This window comes from Mya arenaria, chromosome 2, assembly GCF_026914265.1.
Source record: "Mya arenaria isolate MELC-2E11 chromosome 2, ASM2691426v1".
Taxonomy (NCBI): Eukaryota; Metazoa; Mollusca; class Bivalvia; order Myida; family Myidae; genus Mya; species Mya arenaria.
The window spans coordinates 32,139,308-32,158,520 of record NC_069123.1 but is presented as its reverse complement, the minus strand read 5'-3'; the positions used below and the strand labels follow the sequence as shown (position 1 = coordinate 32,158,520).

At 36.9% G+C, this 19,213-nt stretch overlaps 1 protein-coding gene across 2 annotated transcripts; it reads left to right on the top strand.

The window, feature by feature from the left end:
• The first annotated feature begins 51 nt into the window (after positions 1–51).
• Positions 52–18,385, top strand: LOC128242768 (kelch-like protein 3). 2 transcript variants are annotated; one of them, XM_052960085.1, is made up of 13 exons: positions 52–148; positions 1,275–1,498; positions 1,984–2,212; positions 2,774–2,949; positions 3,676–3,772; positions 4,311–4,427; positions 5,289–5,438; positions 6,254–6,371; positions 7,029–7,226; positions 7,810–7,911; positions 8,747–8,875; positions 9,250–9,390; positions 13,718–18,385. In XM_052960085.1, the coding sequence occupies exons 2-13, from the start codon at positions 1,371–1,373 to the stop codon at positions 13,891–13,893; spliced, it is 1,761 nt and encodes a 586-aa protein (XP_052816045.1). In that variant the 5' UTR covers positions 52–148; positions 1,275–1,370; the 3' UTR covers positions 13,894–18,385. The 2 variants fall into 2 exon arrangements, with proteins under 2 accessions (XP_052816045.1, XP_052816038.1); XM_052960078.1 differs by having other exon boundaries at positions 97–187.
• Positions 18,386–19,213: the final 828 nt, after the last annotated feature.

The following is a 19,213-nucleotide window of genomic DNA, read 5'->3' as shown; positions in this document are numbered from 1 at the left end:
CCAGATCACGCACGAATACGTCACTAATGAAAGCGGGGAACCAAAGCACCTTGCACTGCGCGTGCGTGATGCTAATGTAAATCCAAAACACTTCCGGTAAATACAGAGAACTGTCAAAATAATGTATTATACAAAACCACTCCTCTGAGTGAGTATTCTTTCTTTGTGTTGGTTTGTATTCAGTGTGGTAAGTTCATCTAGTAAGAAAAGAGGATGTCATTTGCTTGAAATAATTTTCCCGACTCAGCCCTTGTGACTTGTCACTAAAAACGCATTTTATCGATATTGACAACATTATAAATGAATGATTAATCTGCTCTTGAAATAAAAAATAACAACAACAAAATTTTCTTATGTCATCTGCAATAACATCTTCATCATCATCATCATTACATCATCATCATCGTCATCATGACTATCATCATCATCATCATCTCAATGAATGCTTCACTCTGCTTGCAATTTGGCTTAAACCTTATATACATGGTGTAGTGTGTCGGGGTAAGAACCAGCCTCCCAGTTAACTCAGTTGGTTAGAGGTCCATGCTTGTGTTCCAGCGGTCATGGGTTCACGCCACACAACAGGCGCACATTTTCTCCCTGGTTGACTTTAATAGTGGCAACAGTAAATGGCACAAGTGCCTCTGTCAGCCTTTAAGGTTAATAGGAGACGAGTGTTGGGGTAAGAACCAGATGCCCGATTAGCTCACTTGGTTAGAGCGTTGTGCTAGTATTGTGACGGTCATGGTTTCGAGCCCAAACTGGGCACACTTCCTACCAAGTTTCCAGCAGCTTGTTATAAAATAAAAATTTGCTGCATTCATAAAAATATAAAAAGGAACCTCTCATACAATTGGTAGTGTTGACTTGCAAGAGCCAATGAGAAAGTGTCCAGGCTGGTCTGGTGAATGACAGCTTTAAGCAACTTGCTTCAACACACAGTGGTTGCCGGGAAGAAAGTGTTTGTGTAGATCAGGATTCAGGTGCATATTTAGATACTGTTTGATCACGCTGATATGAAATTGCACAAACTTTAGGCAATGTAGTGTGAAAAAGTTAATGTTTGGTTATAAACTTGGAGGGTAAGTACATTGTACACCAAGTCCGGGACTTTAACCCACAACTGTCGAAACAAAAATACAGGGCTCTAAGGCCCTAGGGTCTTTCCAATGCAAACGCTTTGATTCTAGGATGCAGTTTGGGGTATTATTTAAAGACATGTGCCTAGAGTTGTCCCCATAATGATTTAACTTGATTTTATATTCTATTTTCAGGTTGTCCATTATACCTTTTATTCAGAATGAACATATCATAAAACCAATTTATGGTAACCGGAACAGACTGTCACTGTCAATATTTTGTGGATCGCCATGGCTACTATAGCGATGGATGTGGAGATGAAACCAAAGATGTTTATCGGTACACGTGATCCAAGACCTGCCTATAAGCATCCACTGCACACAAACAAGGCGTTTGAGTACTTCAATATTATGAGAAAGTACGGAGTGTTTGATATTTATAGTAATTTATATTAAAGAAAGTATAAAGCGTTTGCACACTGCAATGAAATTCAACAGAACCCAATTTGTTTGAAGTGCATCTGGCACTTCTGTCAATTTAAGGTAATATTATCCACAACAATCAGGTATGAGATACATATTGTGATTGATTTCATCAGGTCAGGTATAGCTTCATTTAGAAAACGCTCACCCCTCAAACCCTGCAACAGAAAGGAATTAGGAATTGTTAGGAATTAAAAATTTCATGACAATAAAAAAAAATGCATCAAAAGAATTTGTAAAAGCAAAGTACATGTTTGTGATTCAGGCTGATTATTCTAAGAGGCCTCAATTGAAATGGCTTTTAAGATTGAAAGAAACAATCAGTTTAAGGACAAGAAATGTTTCTTTTATCAAAATGCTCTAATTTGTTTTATATAATTAAATGTCTCAGCCTAACACATTTATCTCCTTAAAATTCCAGACAAGATATCCTATGTGATGTCACACTTGTAGCAGACAATAATGAAATACCGTGCCACAAAGTAGTCCTCTGTGCATGTAGCCAGTATTTCTACGCCATGTTCACCGCTGATCTCGCAGAATCAAAGTCTGACCGCATAATCCTGCAGGAGATTGACCCCTCTGCTCTTGTGCTGTTGATTGACTTTGTGTACACATCAGAGATACAAGTTACAGAGGAGAATGTACAGGTATGTAATATATGGTATTTTCTGTGTCCCTTGAAATGGGGACACAAAGGTATTACTTTTGGCTGCAGCAGCTTTAGAAAAACCCTGTCTGGACATGTTAAACGGCGATCGCTTGAGGACGCCGGGGTCCAAGCTGAAACCTCCAGGAAACCGATGTTTCGAACGACCCGAGTTTCAATTTTCCAATTGTTATGAAATATCTTTCAGTGTATTTAAAGTTGGAAGTCGTCAAACCGACTGTTTACTGCAACCCCGATTATGTGTTGCATTGTAGAATCGCTCATATGTTCAAAGGTTGTCTTATACTAAGTGTAAGTCAGTATATTTTATTATTATATGAAAATAGAAGAAAAAATGATCGGGACCTGTTTGAAATGTTCAGGAAGAGTGTTATTTTTCCATTTATACATTCAAAAATGTAAAGAACTGTAACAATTAAAATGTATCAAATGATTACTATTTTTTTAGACATTGCTACCTGCATTCAATATTCCACAGATTACAGAGGTGTGAGACCTGTGTTGTGAATTAAAGTATATCAAACTATGTCCTTTTTTTCAGACGTTGCTACCAGCGGCTAACATTCTACAGTTGACAGAGGTGCGAGACGCATGTTGTGAATTCCTTCAGTCTCAGCTACACCCATCCAATGCGCTCGGGATAAAGGCCTTTGCTGATCTACATGCCTGCACTGACCTTTATGCATATGCCAATACATACTGTGAACAACACTTTACGTGAGTTGGTTTAAACAGATCAAATCACCCGAGTGTGAAGGGCTCCAACTCCATGATGTTATGATCATTTTGTCTATCTCTTATTCGTATGTCCTTTGTCAACAAAGTGCAGCTTTAACTAACATAAAAATTATTTCAGATTTTTATTTGGATTCGTTGTTCGCCTGAAGCATGGCAGAAACATAGTGGTTACTTTGACTGCTGTTGTCTTCTGCATACTCTTGTTAATGATTAATTACTTTTCAACTTTTTCTACTTGCTGAAGAGTCTTCAAACTTGAAAGCACATAGAAACAGTATTGGAGATTTCATTTCAGATCCCTAACTTTTGAATGACTTGGTGTAGAGTCATAACAATTGGTATGTCCATAGGCCATGGTCCTTAGGTTATTGATTATTGGGTCAAAGGTCAAGAACATGGTGACCATTTTAAGAATATATCAGTGTTTCCTTTTCATTCAGTTACTTTCGTATTGACATAGAGTCTTCAAACTTGGTATGCACATTATCCAGATATATCAGAATTCAATCCATATTGTTCTTGAGGTTAATCGGTCAAGGTCACAGTGACCTTTACAGGACAGATTATAAGCATTCCCGACAGGCAACGCATCTGATTCCCTGAATTTCTATTTCATTTGGGTGAATGAAGCAAGTTAACATCATTTAACATTCTTCAAATAAGTCAACAGAGGAAACAAAAATTATTTTTCCCTTTTATTTTCAGGGAGTTATACCATTATGATGAGTTCCTGTGTCTACCAGTGGAGAACGTGTGTAAACTAATATGTAGTGACAGACTCACTGTCACCACAGAAGAACAGGTACTGTTTTATGAGTGGAATGTATTCATCTTTTTTTCCAATCATGATAATGAACAGTGCTTCTGTTAAAGGACGTTTGGCATTCAGAACTCTCAGGCCATTTTCCATCAAAAACAACCTCAGATCTATATGGACAGTTTACTATGTCAGAATCTTTATCTTTAACTACGCTGAAAGTAGATTGCGTAGTAATTTCAATTTAGCAGTTAAACTTAATGTCTTTACTGTTAGGAATTTTAATTATTTATGCATTAATACACATCATTTGCAATCAATTTTAACTTAGTAATACAAAATACACATTAAAACACTACTTTTGAATTTATACTATTATTTAAATTTTTATGATCTACTTCCAATGACATTATTTGTTATTCAAACAAATGCATGCCTCTATAAGAATTAGAATACACTAAATAATTCTTAACATAGTAATAATATGTTTTATGATCATTGAAAAATGAGTTTGAAATGAATGTGATGAACTTTCAGGAGTTTGAGGCTGTGTTATCATGGGTTAATTGTGATGAACTTTCAGGTGTTTGAGGCTGTGTTATCATGGGTGAACCATGACAGCAGTAACCGCCAGGAGCTGATCTCACAACTGATGGAGAACGTTCGACTACCTCTCATGTCACAGGAATATCTCGTACAGGTATGTCAGTATACCATGCGGGTACTTTTTTCCGTACTTTCAAAAGCCTTTTATTTTAACTAGCATTTCTTTTAACTAAAAACACAGTATTATAAAGTTATAATCTGTTGTAAGAAAATGTAAATTACAAAACATTCTTGTCTACATTCTCAAATATCAAACACACCAAAATAGTTTTCCTAGGGTTACTGTATTATACTGTGTAAAGGCTGCTAGCATAGATAGGACAGTGGCATAAAAAAATATGGTAAAAAAATATGTAATATAATATATAGGACGCAGTGAAAAAAAAGACAAAATAAGCAAGCACCTTTTTTGTTTTGAGGAAATTTATTGTTATGTGAAAATGGCAAAGGTTATTAAATAGTTCAGCATACTACAATAATAAAAAAACAATGAGAACAATCTCAATGTTGCTTTCTGTCAACGCAAATTGTATAAGCAACAGCCATATATTGTACATAAATGTTATCAACATGTCAACACCTTCAGCAAGGTATTACAAACACTTCATATAATGTGTAAGACTGAGGGAGGTTTTCACACATTCACACATTGACAGTGCCTACGCCACTTTACAATACGCATGTTTATCTATTATTTTAATACAAAATTATCCTACGTAAAATCTATCGTTCAATATCAACTTTTGAATTAATGAACTGGTTTATTAAGACTCCCCTGAATGATGCGGACCGAACTCGGTTTAACATTGTTGATATACAAATTAATTCCATTATTGATGTGAGTTATATCCCTTATATAATATGGTAGTCTTCCCTTGTCGGCTTGGAGGATGGATTTTAATTCTCGGGGATTTTCATGTATATCTGTAATTCATTTCGTATCTGTACCCAACAGCGAGTGGAGGAGGAGCCACTTGTGAAGACAAACAGCCGGTGTAAGGACTTCCTCATAGAAGCCATGAAGTACCACTTGTTGAAAGGGGAACAGAAGGCCATCTTTGTGACCCCACGGACCATACCCAGGACCCCCCTTGGCTTACCAAAAGTAAGTTCTTCTTGCCTACTTGATCAGTATTCAGCGTTTCTGTGTTGCCTGCATAGCATGGAAGACACAGGATCATGTGGTCCTGCAAGGATGTCGCTGGCAGCTTCCCACTTTCATTCCCACTCTCTTACTCAGAAATTTCTTCTCTAATCTTAACAACACTTGGAAGCTATGCTTAAGTGTTAAATCTCAACTGAGTGTCATTACCAGTCAGATCACCATTGTCTCTATAAAGTCATAGTTGTTGAATTGTCAAAATGATGGTCTCTCCACACGTGACACATCTAGTATACAGAATTGTAGTTTTCGTTTCTAAAATGTGGCCAAAATGTAGCATAGAAGTCACAGTAATGAATGTTATAATTGCTTTAAAAATTGGCTTTTCACAATCTATTGTTTCATGTTGTTACGTAAATTGTGTTATGATGTCTGTTTTTCCTTATAAGCCATTTAAAATCAAAATAACACATTAAGCGGAATTTTGTAATTGTTATAGTTACCTGAACATACAGATCAAAATTTGCAATATATAATGACCTGTTGTTTTCTTTTTTCCCACAAGGTCATTCTTGTAGAAGGACAGGCAACAAAGTTGATCCATAGTGTTGAGCGTTCAGACTGTATTTCTTCAGTTGGAAAGAAAAATATGCCCTTTAGTTCTTCATTCATTCTCATATCTCTTAATTGTGGTAGATAATGCGACTGGCCTCAAAGGCATCTGCAGTGTGGACTGTTTCATCCATCTTTCTGTTTTAGGAAAGAAAAATGTACCATTTGATCCTTTATTCATTTTAGATCTATTTTAATCATTGTAGGTAATGCTTGTGATAGGAGGACAGGCCCCGAAGGCCATCCGCAGTGTGGAGTGTTTTGACTTCAAGGAGGACCGGTGGTTTCAGCTCGCGGAGATGCCCTCTAGAAGATGTAGATGTGGTGGGTATATCAGTCTTATTGATTATATAATGCCAATGGACTGGATTGTGCTCTGAAGGCCGGCCGGTCTTACCAACACAAGTACGGTACTCTTCATTTTTTGTCTCTCCCAATGAAGGGAGGAGACATATTGTTTTTGCCCAGTTCGTCAATCAGTCAGTCCATATTTCACACTTCGTTTCCACTCAATAACTTGAGAATGCTAAGACCCAGGAACTTCATACTTGGTATGCAGGTTGGTCATGACAGTGCCCTAGTGGGGTTGACAGACCAAGGCCGATTAAGTTTCAAAATCATAGCAGCCCTGGTAAGATGATTTGCTATAATTGAGGTCAGTTGACAATTTTGTCTCACATTTCGGCTATTTTGTAGCCCAAATGTTTTGTAATAGTTTGCTAGGTTGAGGACAGTCAACATGTATATGGACCACTAAAGGCCACGTAGGCTTTTAATAATATATACATGTTGGGTAATGATAAGCTACAAATTAGGAAAGTTTACATGTATGAACTACTAAGCTCCACATAGGCGATTTTTAGCCCACATGTGTATTGATTTGCTATAATTGATGACAGTCAAAATGTATGACCCACTTAAAGACACATAGCCTATCATGTCATATTGTATAATGATTTAATTTTCTCCTTATTTTTTCAGGTGTGGCATTGATAAACGGACTGGTATACGCAGTTGGAGGGTTTAATGGCTCACTGAGAGTGAGGACAGTCGACATGTATGACCCACTAAAGGACACATGGACTGGTTGCCCGAGTATGGAGGCCAGAAGAAGTACTCTGGGTGTTGCTGTGCTCAATGATATAATATACGCAGTAGGGGGATTTGATGGCTCATCAGGTTAGTTTTTTATGCCATCGAGGGGAAGCATTTGGTAGTTGAACAGGACTTTCATTCGTCTGTCTGTCCATTACTATCATGTCAAAGCTTTACCTTGCTTAATTCATTGGAATTTCAATCAAACTTCACAGAAATGCCCACAAGCAGCATAGGAAGGTGTGTTGTGCATTGTATTAATGCTTTTGCAAAGGTCAAGGTCAGGCTTAGAGGACAATTCACTATCACTCCAACAAGGCTAAATTGGGCAAATTTGTCACCCATTTGGGACAGCTTTTGTTGAGACAAATGACCAACCTTGTGAAATGCAGCAAACTTCTGTTATATATATATATATTTCATTAAATTTGAACGCAAAACAGATTTCATGTATTTTGAACGAAGCAATGAAAGTTATTCTGATAAATGCTCAAATTTGCACTTATATTAACACATACAAAAATACTATCACTGAATAAATGAGTGATACATTTCAATATTCGGAATTGAGTGTTGATAAAAAGCGCTTAATTGTTGTGTAAGTGTTCTATTTGAAGTGATGATCGGCATATATTATTCAATATCTTTGTATATGTTTGTTTTTCAGGGTTGAATACGGCAGAGTGTTTTGATGTCCATAGTGGAGAGTGGAGATTGATATCGCCTCTGAGCACTCGTCGCAGTAGTGTTGGTGTTGGCGTTCTCAATGGTAAGTACAAATCAAGGAGTAGATAGTGTGAACATCTGTTTGTCCATCTGTTTAACTATCATGATAATCATGGTTATGCTAATGATGGCCAAAAATCCATACTTACCCACAGACGAAACCCATCATCATCATGTCCAAGTTGGGACCGCGGGAATTTGCTTTGAGAAATGAACATTCGACATAAACGAAATACAAAGAATGTGGCACCAAACCCAATACATTTGACTCCAAATACTGTTCTCATTAGTATTTATATATCACCATTGGTTTAAAGATGCACTCTAACTCCTATATAAGATTTACCACAATTAATAATATTTTTGTTTTAATATTCCAAAATGGATTAATAGATTTCGAAAACCATAGTTCTTATGAAGGATACCTAGTTTGATTTGAAAGAAAAGAGCATAAAACACAGTCTTCCTACCTTATGAGACTATAGTAGCCCACAGTTAATCTTTTAGCATTCACCAATCATTTAATATTTTTCCCGCTTTCTGCTGTTACATACACAGTTACAATCTTGTTATTAATTATAAATTGTTTCCATAAATGCATTATCTAGTAAGTAGTTTAAGGTTTATCAGTCAAAATTGATGTTTGTTATACATGTGTTTGTATTGATTTTGAATAAGAGTGACACTTTAAACATATTTTACTATTGAAAGAAACATACAAAGTATGCAAGGTCATATGTACAATATCAAAACATAGGATTGGACTGGAAGATTGTAAACAACTTATGAAAAAACCATTACCAATCCAATATCCCTTTGTTATATCATAATATCTTATCAATCATAATTTGCATGGACTATTATTATCTTGTTTACAGGTTTTGTCTACGCTGTCGGAGGTTACGATGGTTCGTCACGGCAATGTTTAAGCTCAGTGGAGCGTTACAATCCAAATGACGATACATGGTGTATGGTGGCGGAGATGTCCTGTAGACGGAGTGGGGCAGGTAGGATGAGATTAAAAAAGAATATGGCAAGGTTTGAGACCCGAGACTAAGAAATGCAGTTTAATTATGTTTTAAAACTTCTTTTACAAGTGCAATAATCCTAAAACTATATGTATCTGTTAATGATACCTGGTAACCTGTTCTAAAATCAAGCACACATTCATTGACAAAAATGATTATTATATAGATTGATTTTAAAACATTTAACAATTCACATATATGCATAGCGAAAAATTAACTGGTAAAATGATTTAGAAGATATTTACTCGTGAGATGATTACCTATTGTATAATGAAGAGCAATGTATTTTACCAATATTATACATGTATATGACATCTTGCAAGTAGAAAAAAAATATATTGTGAATTATTTAGGTGTGGGTGTGATTGATGGAGTATTATATGCCGTCGGAGGCCATGATGGACCACTGGTGCGCAATTCTGTAGAAATGTACAACCCTGACACTAACACGTGGATACAGCTGGCTGACATGCACAGTTGTAGAAGGAATGCAGGTATTGGGATAAGTGGGTCGGGGAGGGGGGCATGGATGGGGTTGAGGAAGGTTTTTTAAAAGGACTAGACACAAGATGGTACCAAAATTAGCAAATACAGTATTTCCTCAAAACAAGCCTAGAATTATATTAATATGAACTAATGTAAGGCAGATAATACATCATTTTACATGAAAGGGCTTTTTCACCTTCTTTGCTAGGGGCCGAAATTAGGCTACTTCACAATTGGCAAAAATGGCATATTTTTCCAATTTCCAGATATTTTTTTCACAATTCCCAGATATTTTTCCCAATAAGGAAGATCTTACTTCAAAAATTTACAATAAAAATTTATTCTGTTTGAGCAAATTATTCTTTTTATCTTTTAAGTTGATATAAGAAGAATGCTGAATAATTTAAACGTTAATCGAGGACCAAGTAGTCCATAAAATTATATTGTTATCAATTTCCCATTTTGAGACGTTTACGCATTTTCCCAATTTGCAGAATTTCACGCGTTTAAATTTCCCAAAATGAAAAGGCTAGGCCTCTTCACAATTTTGGGTGAAAAAGCCCTGCATGATTAAAACAATATTTTGTCGCTGTCTCAGCTGAAAATAATGGTATAATGGTTTCCTAGTTTATAGTGTGTATATTTAGCATGTGAAAGTCACATGATTAGTGCAGATATATATATCAAAGCTATATTTTAAATTTAGAAACCAAGTAAATTTCCAATTGGAAAAATATGCAAAAACTGCGTAAAATACATGTGTGGTAATCCATGTGATACATCAGTAAGTAAGATTCAATGCATTGTACACAACGATGTAATTTTTATGTACCATAAGTTTTTGACAATTTTCTTTTTATGCCCCCGAAGGTGGGCATATTAAAATCGCACCATCCGTCCGTCCGTCCGGCTCTGTAACTTTCCCTTGTATGGACAGATTTTAAAATAACTTGCCACATGTGTTCCACATACCAAGACGACGTGTGGCATGCAAGACTCGTGTCCCTACCTTAAAGGTCAAGGTCACACTTAGTGTTTATTCACAATGGAGTGCTGCATATAAGAACATAAGAGTATAGGTTGTCGTGTCCGGGCTGTAACTTTCTCTTGTATAGACAGATTTTAAAATAACTTGCCACATGTGTACCACATACCAAGACGACGTGTCGCATGCAAGACCCGTGTCCCAACCTCAAAGGTCAAGGTCACACTTAGTGTTTATTCACAATGGAGTGCTGCATATAAGGACATAGAGTATAGGTTGTCGTGTCCGGGCTGTAACTTTCCCTTGTATGGACAGATTTTAAAATAACTTGCCACATGTGTTCCACATACCAAGACGACATGTCGGGTGCAAGACCCGTGTCCCTACCTCAAAGGTCAAGGTCACACTTAGTGTTTATTCACAATGGGGTGCTGCATATAAGGACATAGAGTATAGGTTGTCGTGTCCGGGCTGTAACTTTCTCTTGTATTGACAGATTTTAAAATAACTTGCTACATGTGTACCACATACCAAGACGACGTGTCGCGTGCAAGACCCGTGTCCCTACCTCAAAGGTCAAGGTCACACTTAGTGTTTATTCACAATGGAGTGCTGCATATAAGGACATAAAGTATAGGTTGTCGTGTCCGGGCTGTAACTTTCCCTTGTATGGACAGATTTTAAAATAACTTGCCACATGTGTTCCACATACCAAGACGACGTGTCGCGTGCAAGACTTGTGTCCCTACCTTAAAGGTCAAGGTCACACTTAGTGTTTATTCACAATGGAGTGCTGCATATAAGAATATAAGAGTATAGGTTGTGGTGTCCGGGCTGTAACTTTCTCCTGTATAGACAGATTTTAAAATAACTTGCCACATGTGTACCACATACCAAGACGACGTGTCGCGTGCAAGACCCGTGTCCCTACCTCAAAGGTCAAGGTCACACTTAGTGTTTATTCACAATGGAGTGCTGCATATAAGGACATAGAGTATAGGTTGTCGTGTCCGGGCTGTAACTTTCCCTTGTATGGACAGATTTTAAAATAACTTGCCACATGTGTTCCACATACCAAGACGACGTGTCGCGTGCAAGACCCATGTCCCTACCTCAAAGGTCAAGGTCACACTTAGTGTTTCTTCACAATGGAGTGCTGCATATAAGGACATAGAGTATAGGTTGTCATGTCCGGGCTGTAACTTTCTCTTGTATTGACAGATTTTAAAATAACTTGCTACATGTGTACCACATACCAAGACGACGTGTCGCGTGCAAGACCCGTGTCCCTACCTCAAAGGTCAAGGTCACACTTAGTGTTTATTCACAATGGAGTGCTGCATATAAGGACATAGAGTATAGGTTATCGTGTCCAGGCTGTAACTTTCCCTTGTATGGACAGATTTTAAAATAACTTGCCACATGTGTTCCACATACCAAGACGACGTGTCGCGTGCAAGACCCGTGTCCCTACCTCAAAGGTCAAGGTCACACTTAGTGTTTATTCACAATGGAGTGCTGCATATAAGGACATAGAGTATAGGTTGTCGTGTCCGGGCTGTAACTTTCTCTTGTATTGACAGATTTTAAAATAACTTGCTACATGTGTACCACATACCAAGACGACGTGTCGCGTGCAAGACCCGTGTCCCTACCTCAAAGGTCAAGGTCACACTTAGTGTTTATTCACAATGGAGTGCTGCATATAAGGACATAGAGTATAGGTTGTCGTGTCCGGGCTGTAACTTTCCCTTGTATGGACAGATTTTAAAATAACTTGCCACATGTGTTCCACATACCAAGACGACGTGTCGCGTGCAAGACCTGTGTCCCTACCTCAAAGGTCAAGGTCACACTTAGTGTTCATTCACAATGGAGTGCTGCATATAAGGACATAGAGTATAGATTGTTGTGTCCGGGCTGTAACTTTCCCTTGTATGGACAGATTTTAAAATAACTTGCCACATGTGTTCCACATACCAAGACGACGTGTCGTGTGCAAAACCTGTGTCCCTACCTCCAAGGTCAAGGTCACACTTAGTGTTTATTCACAATGGAGTGCTGCATATAAGGACATAGAGTATAGGTTGTCGTGTCCGGGCTGTAACTTTCTCTTGTATGGACAGATTTTAAAATAACTTGCCACATGTGTTCCACATACCAAGACGACGTGTCGCGTGCAAGACCCATGTCCCTACCTCTAAGGTGAAAGATACACTAAGTGTTTATTCACAAGGGAATTCTGAATATAAGGACATAACAGTGTAGGTTTTCAAGTATGGGTGGTATTTTTTTATGTTCAGAGGCAATTTAAAATAACTTGCCATATGTATTTTACACGTAAAGGCAAGATCAACTTTTCATGTACTGACCTTGTTCGTAGGTCAATGTCACATTCGGGGGCATTCGTCACATACTGTGACAGCTCTTGTTTTCCCTTGCATTTGTATCATCTGGTGTCTAGTCCCTTTAAGAGTCTCTGGTGTGTAATTCATTTGAACCCTGACACTAACACATGTATACAACTGTTTGACATGCACTGCTGTAGGAGAAACACATGGAGGGTTGTTAGATGGTTTGATGGTATTATGTATGAACTATGGAGGGTTTGGGAAGTTGGTATAATTGTTGGGCCACTGGTTTTGGTCTTTGTTGAAATGTTCTACCCTGACATGATTAATATGGATGCGTTCAGCAAACATGCACAGTAAATAATCAACACCTTAATGTGAGAACTCAATAACTGCATAAAGAAATAGAAGCTGTTGTTTAGTTATTGCGCTATGGTGACAAGTTGTAGAGGTGTAGGAGTTTGAGTAGAGGGGATATTGTAAGGTGGGTGTGGTAATGAAAACAATCGTGGAAAAGTGACACTGGTTGGTGAGGAACTATATTAAAATGTTCAACCTTGTCACTTTCCACTGACATGCAGTTGTAGGAGAAACAAAAATAGGGGATGGGTGGGTGGGTTCAAGTTGCTAAGTTTGGTTGGGTTGTTATAACAATCCTATTGTTTCCAACTCTTATCTGTGGATAACAAACAGTACCTGATTTTACCCTGCCATTATAGCTAAATCTTTCTATGAATGGGAGTTGCATCCCTTTGAAGTTAAAAATGTGTACAAAAAACATTTTCTTCCATTTATTTCTCTATTTAACCAAATTAAGATTTTTTCATTGAATTCCGGGGCCAAAAGTGCATCCTATACATGTAGTATAATACGGTACATGTAATCATGTCCATATCATTGACAAAAACAAGAATAATGTCTTGGTAGTATGCCATGTGTATAGTCTTACATTTAAACCCTTAAAAGGTTCAATGGCATTTTATTTGATCTATTTTGCAGGTGTGTTGGCAAATGGAGGCTTTATCTATGTTGTTGGAGGCGATGATGGTTCTTCAAATCTTGGGTCCGTAGAGTGTTACGACCCGAAAGCTAACATCTGGACGCTTCTGCCTTCCAGCATGATGACGGGGCGGAGTTATGCGGGGGTCACTGTTATAGACCGGCCAACATTCTAGCAATAATAACAAGAGAGAGAAATCATATTTCTCCAATATTAATCCTCTCAAACATTTAAATGATTGATTGAGACAAAGATAATAAGGGAGGAGGAATATTCTTCTTCTTTCAATTGTTGATTCAAGCCTCAACACTCACATATACAAATTAGTTACTGCCGCATGTGCTGGTTATAATAACTGGCAGACAAATATGAATCGGCAATAGATATTCACAAAAACATGTATTAATGGCTATATGGACCATGCCCTTGGGAAAATAATTCCAGACAAATATGAATGGGCAATAGTTATAGTGTATTCATGACTATATGGACCATTCGCTTAGGATGATAATTGGCAGACATATTATAAATGAATGGGCAATAGCTATTCACAAAAACATGTATTCATGGCTATATGGACCATTCGCTTGGGATGATAATGTATTCATGGCTAAATAGCCCATGTGTTTTAGATAATAATTGGCAGACAAGTGTTAATGGGCACCAGTTTTTCACAAAAACATGAATTCATTGCTAAATGACCAATGCATTTGGGATGATTATGCGCAGAAAAATATGAAGGGCAATAGTTATTCACAAAACATGTATTCATGGCTATATAGGCTTTGAATTATTGTTTCAGCCAAATATGAATGGGCAATCGTTTTTCCACAAAAAAACATGTATTCATGGCTAAATGGCCAATGCCCTTGGGAAAATAATGGGCATAAAAATATGAATGGGCAATAGTTATTCACAAAACATGTATTCATGGCAAAATGGTCCATGCATTTGGGATAATAATGGGCAGACATATATGAATGGGCAATAGTTATTCACAAAATCATGTATTCATGGCTATATAGCCCATGCATTTGAGATAATAATGGGCAGACATAAATGAATGGGCAATAGTTATTCACAAAACATGTATTCATGGCAAAATGGTCCATGCATTTGGGATAATAATGGGCAGACATATATGAATGGGCAATAGTTATTCACAAAATCATGTATTCATGGCTATATAGCCCATGCATTTGAGATATTAATGGGCAGACATAAATGAATGGGCAATAGTTATTCACAAAAACATGTATTCATGGCTTCATTGACCATGTGTTTGGGGTTATAATTTCAGACAAATATGAATCGGCAATAGTTATTGTCAAAAACATGTATTCATGGCTATATGGACCATGTGTTGGGATAATAATAGTCTTAAAAATGTTCTTAAAAAAACAAGCATTTATAACATGAGCAGAAAGCATACTCTGTACACATTTGATGTTACTTGACTATCACATAACAATGGTTTATAGGCCATTTTCTAGTTTTATTTAAGGGGTGGATCACTATCACTCTGTCGTTAACATGGACAAAAAATAATGGTTGATCAACTTCATATATTACTGGGTTTTGATTTTAATCATGTGACAGAAAACCATATTGGTTGTCAATTATAACCTATCAGTTAAAATGAACAGTTGGAATTTTTATATCATTCTACATAGTAGATTATTCAAGACATTGAAAAAATTACAATTGACATGATCAAAAGTAGATCTCATTCAGACAAAACTTTCAGCTTTGTTTGCGACGCTGCTTGTGAGCACAGGAGGGAGAAACAAATATTTTTTATTATTTTTTGCCTATACATTATATATATATGGAGGCTAGGAATAATTAAAATAATTTGTTTCTGCCCCCTGTGCTTGTGAGCAGTTGACCTGGCTATTAAAAGAAAGCAATCCCTTAAAAGTATTCTTTATCACATTGGGGTGATTGTTCAGAACTTTGTTAAATTTAATCATCATTAACTTCTTTAACATCTTCACTGCTTTGAAAGTTTAATGAACACACTTGTGATCTGCAGTGTTCCTGACAAGTTTTGAGACAACTCTTTCAGCTGATTTTTTTTAAATATATAAGCACATCATGAAATATTTCATGTTTAAAAGTTAACAAGGATTTCGCAAATAACACTGTTACAAAGATTTGAACAATCAGACCATTTTTCGTTTTTTGCAAGTTTAAAGAGGTCATTCAAGGCCAGGAGTAACATGCCTTCTATTTCATTTATTAGTCTTCATAAAGAAGTCATTTTATTTATTTACAGTGAGGCATAATATATCAAGGGGCTCTTAAGTTCAGGAAAAGTCCTAAAATCCGATTTGTGAGCTTTTAACCTCAGACTATTGTTTGGACATTTGCATCAAAACAGAAGGAAATACCTTGAAATGAATATAAATGACTTTGGAAACAATTTCAAAAAGTGTCTATTAAAGCTGCACTCTCACAGATTTACCATTATTACAACTTTTTTGTCTTAGAAAGGGCAATTTTTTGCGTAGGTATCCGCAAACCAATGATATAAGACTGCTGACAAAAAATCAGATTATAGATTTTCATATTTCCGTTCGAAAAGTTATTGTTTTATGGCTTAAACCGTTACTAACGCTTTAAGAAAAAAGCATAAAACATCATTTTTTGTTCTTAAATATTAAACTCTGCGATCTGATTTTTTGTCAGCAGTCTGATATAACTGGTTTCTATGGATTTTCGCAAAAAAGTTGTCAAATCGTTCAATCTGTGAGAGTGCAGCTTTAAAGCTCCTTAACCCTGCTTTGGACATGAATCTCTCATATCATTTATCTATTGATAATTTACAAGCAGGATCTTGTAATACGCCAATGTCATGCGTTGGCCATCTTTAACCGGAAACCCAAACAAAAATTGGCTTCATATCACTTCTGCCTACCATGTGCTAATGATTCACATTATAACAAGACTTTGTCGTTCAATAGCATTCCAACTGATCCCAACAGAAAGAAAACATGGCTTGTTAGAATAAAGATGAAAGGGACTTCATGTACAAAGGTGGTTTGCAAAGTTTTGAGACTAAAACTGTATCGTTGTGCAAACTAATACTGGTAATAAAATACCTGTGTACTAATGGGAAAAGAAGTGTCCTATGTAGCATTTCACTGAGCATGGTAAAAATAATGAAATCTGCAACATGATTAAGGTTTACTGAGCATGGTGAAAATAATGAAATCTGTAACATGATTAAGGTTAACGGATCATGGTGAAAATAATGAAATCTGCAACATGATTAAGGTTATTGGATCATGGTGAAAATAATGAAATCTGCAACATGATTAAGGTTAACTGATCATGGTGAAAATAATGAAATCTGCAACATGATTAAGTTAACGGATCATGGTGAAAATAATGAAATCTGCAACATGATTAAGGTTAACGGTTCATGGTGAAATTAATGAAATCTGCAACATGATTAAGGTTAACGGATCATGGTGAAAATAATGAAATCTGCAACATGATTAAGTTAACTGATCATGGTGAAAATAATGAAATCTGCAACATGATTAAGGTTAACGGATAATGGTGAAAATAATGAAATCTGCAACATGATTAAGGTTAACGGATCATGGTGAAAATAATGAAATCTGCAACACGATTAAGGTTATTGGATCATTGTGAAAATAATGAAATCTGCAACATGATTAAGGTTAACGGATCATGGTGAAAATAATGAAATCTGCAACATGATTAAGGTTAATGGGGCTTGGTTAAACTAATGAAATCTGCAACAAGATTAAGTTTAACGGATCTTGGTGAAAATAATGAAATCTGCAACATGATTACGGTTAACGGAGGATGGTGAAAATAATGAAATCTGCAACATGATTAAAGATTAACGGAGTATGGTGAAAATAATGAAATCTGTAACATGATTAAGGTTAACGGAGCATGGTGAAAATAATTAAATCTGCAACATGATTAAAGATTAACGGATCATGGTGAAAATAATGAAATCTGCAACATGATTCAAGTTATATATAATTGTATATATGTACAATATAAGTGTGGTTGAATATTAATTCTCAAATCATTGCATTAACAAGCCTTAAGTTTAATTCTTGTCTGCTGTTACTTTGTGAAAAGTTTTGACTTCTTCTAATGGTTAACAACTTTTTGTGCTTTTAAAATGACAATAAAAAGAAAGACGTCATCATCACAGCTGGAACAGTGTACTATCATTTAGCATTTCGCTAGCATTTGAATGAAGGTGATCAGGAAGTTTGCGTTTTTAAACCTTTCCCTACTTTTTCTTTGAAATGCCTGTCTAAGTACTATCCCTCCTTTTTTGTGAAAAAAGTTTACTTTTTTATGCCCCCAAAGGTGGGCATATTAAAATCGCACCGTCCGTCCGTCTGTCCGGCCGGCCGGCTCTGTAACTTTCCCTTGTATGGACAGATTTTAAAATAACTTGCCACATGTGTTCCACTTACCAAGACGACGTGTGGCGTGCAAGACTCGTGTCCCTACCTCAAAGGTCAAGGTCACACTTAGTGTTTATTCACAATGGAGTGCTGCATATAAGGACATAGAGTATAGGTTGTCGTGTCCGGGCTGTAACTTTCTCTTGTATGGACAGATTTTAAAATAACTTGCCACATGTGTTCCACATACCAAGACATCGTGTCGCGTGCAAGACCCGTGTCCCTTCCTCAAAGGTCAAGGTCACACTTAGTGTTTATTTACAATGGAGTGCTGCATATAAGGACATAGAGTATAGGTTGTCGTGTCCGAGCTGTAACTTTCCCTTGTATGGACAGATTTTAAAATAACTTGCCACATGTGTTCCACATACCAAGACGAAGTGTCGCGTGCAAGACCCGTGTCCCTACCTCAAAGGTCAAGGTCACACTTAGTGTTTATTCACAATGGAGTAGTGCATATAAGGACATAGAGTATAGGTTGTCGTGTCCGGGCTGTAACTTTCTCTTGTATGGACAGATTTTAAAATAACTTGCCACATGTGTTCCACATACCAAGACGACGTGTCGCGTGCAAGACCTGTGTCCCTGCCTCAAAGGTCAAGGTCACACTTAGTGTTTATTCACAATGGAGTGCTGCATATAAGGACATAGAGTATAGGTTGTCGTGTCCGGGCTGTAACTTTCCCTTGTATGGACAGATTTTAAAAAAACAGCCAAATGTGTTCCACATACCAAGACGACGTGTCGCGTGCAAGACCCATGTCCCTACCTCAAAGGTCAAGGTCACACTTAGTGTTTATTCACAATGGAGTGCTGCATACAAGGACATAGAGTATAGGTTGTCGTGTCCGGGCTGTAACTTTCTCTTGTATGGACAGATTTTAAAATAACTTGCTACATGTGTTCCACATACGAAGACGACGTGTCGTGTGCAAGACCCATGTCCCTACCTCTAAGGTGAAAGTGTTTATTCACAAGGGAATTCTGAATATAAGGACATAACAGTGTAGGTTGTCAAGTATGGGTGGT

Coding starts and splice junctions, on each gene's coding strand:
- LOC128242768 (XM_052960085.1), top strand. CDS start 1,371: ATGGCTACTATAGCGATGGATGTGGAGATGAAACCAAAGATGTTTATC. Junction 6,372..7,028: donor CTCTAGAAGATGTAGATGTG/GTGGGTATATCA, acceptor TTATTTTTTCAG/GTGTGGCATTGATAAACGGA. Junction 7,227..7,809: donor GGGATTTGATGGCTCATCAG/GTTAGTTTTTTA, acceptor TTTGTTTTTCAG/GGTTGAATACGGCAGAGTGT.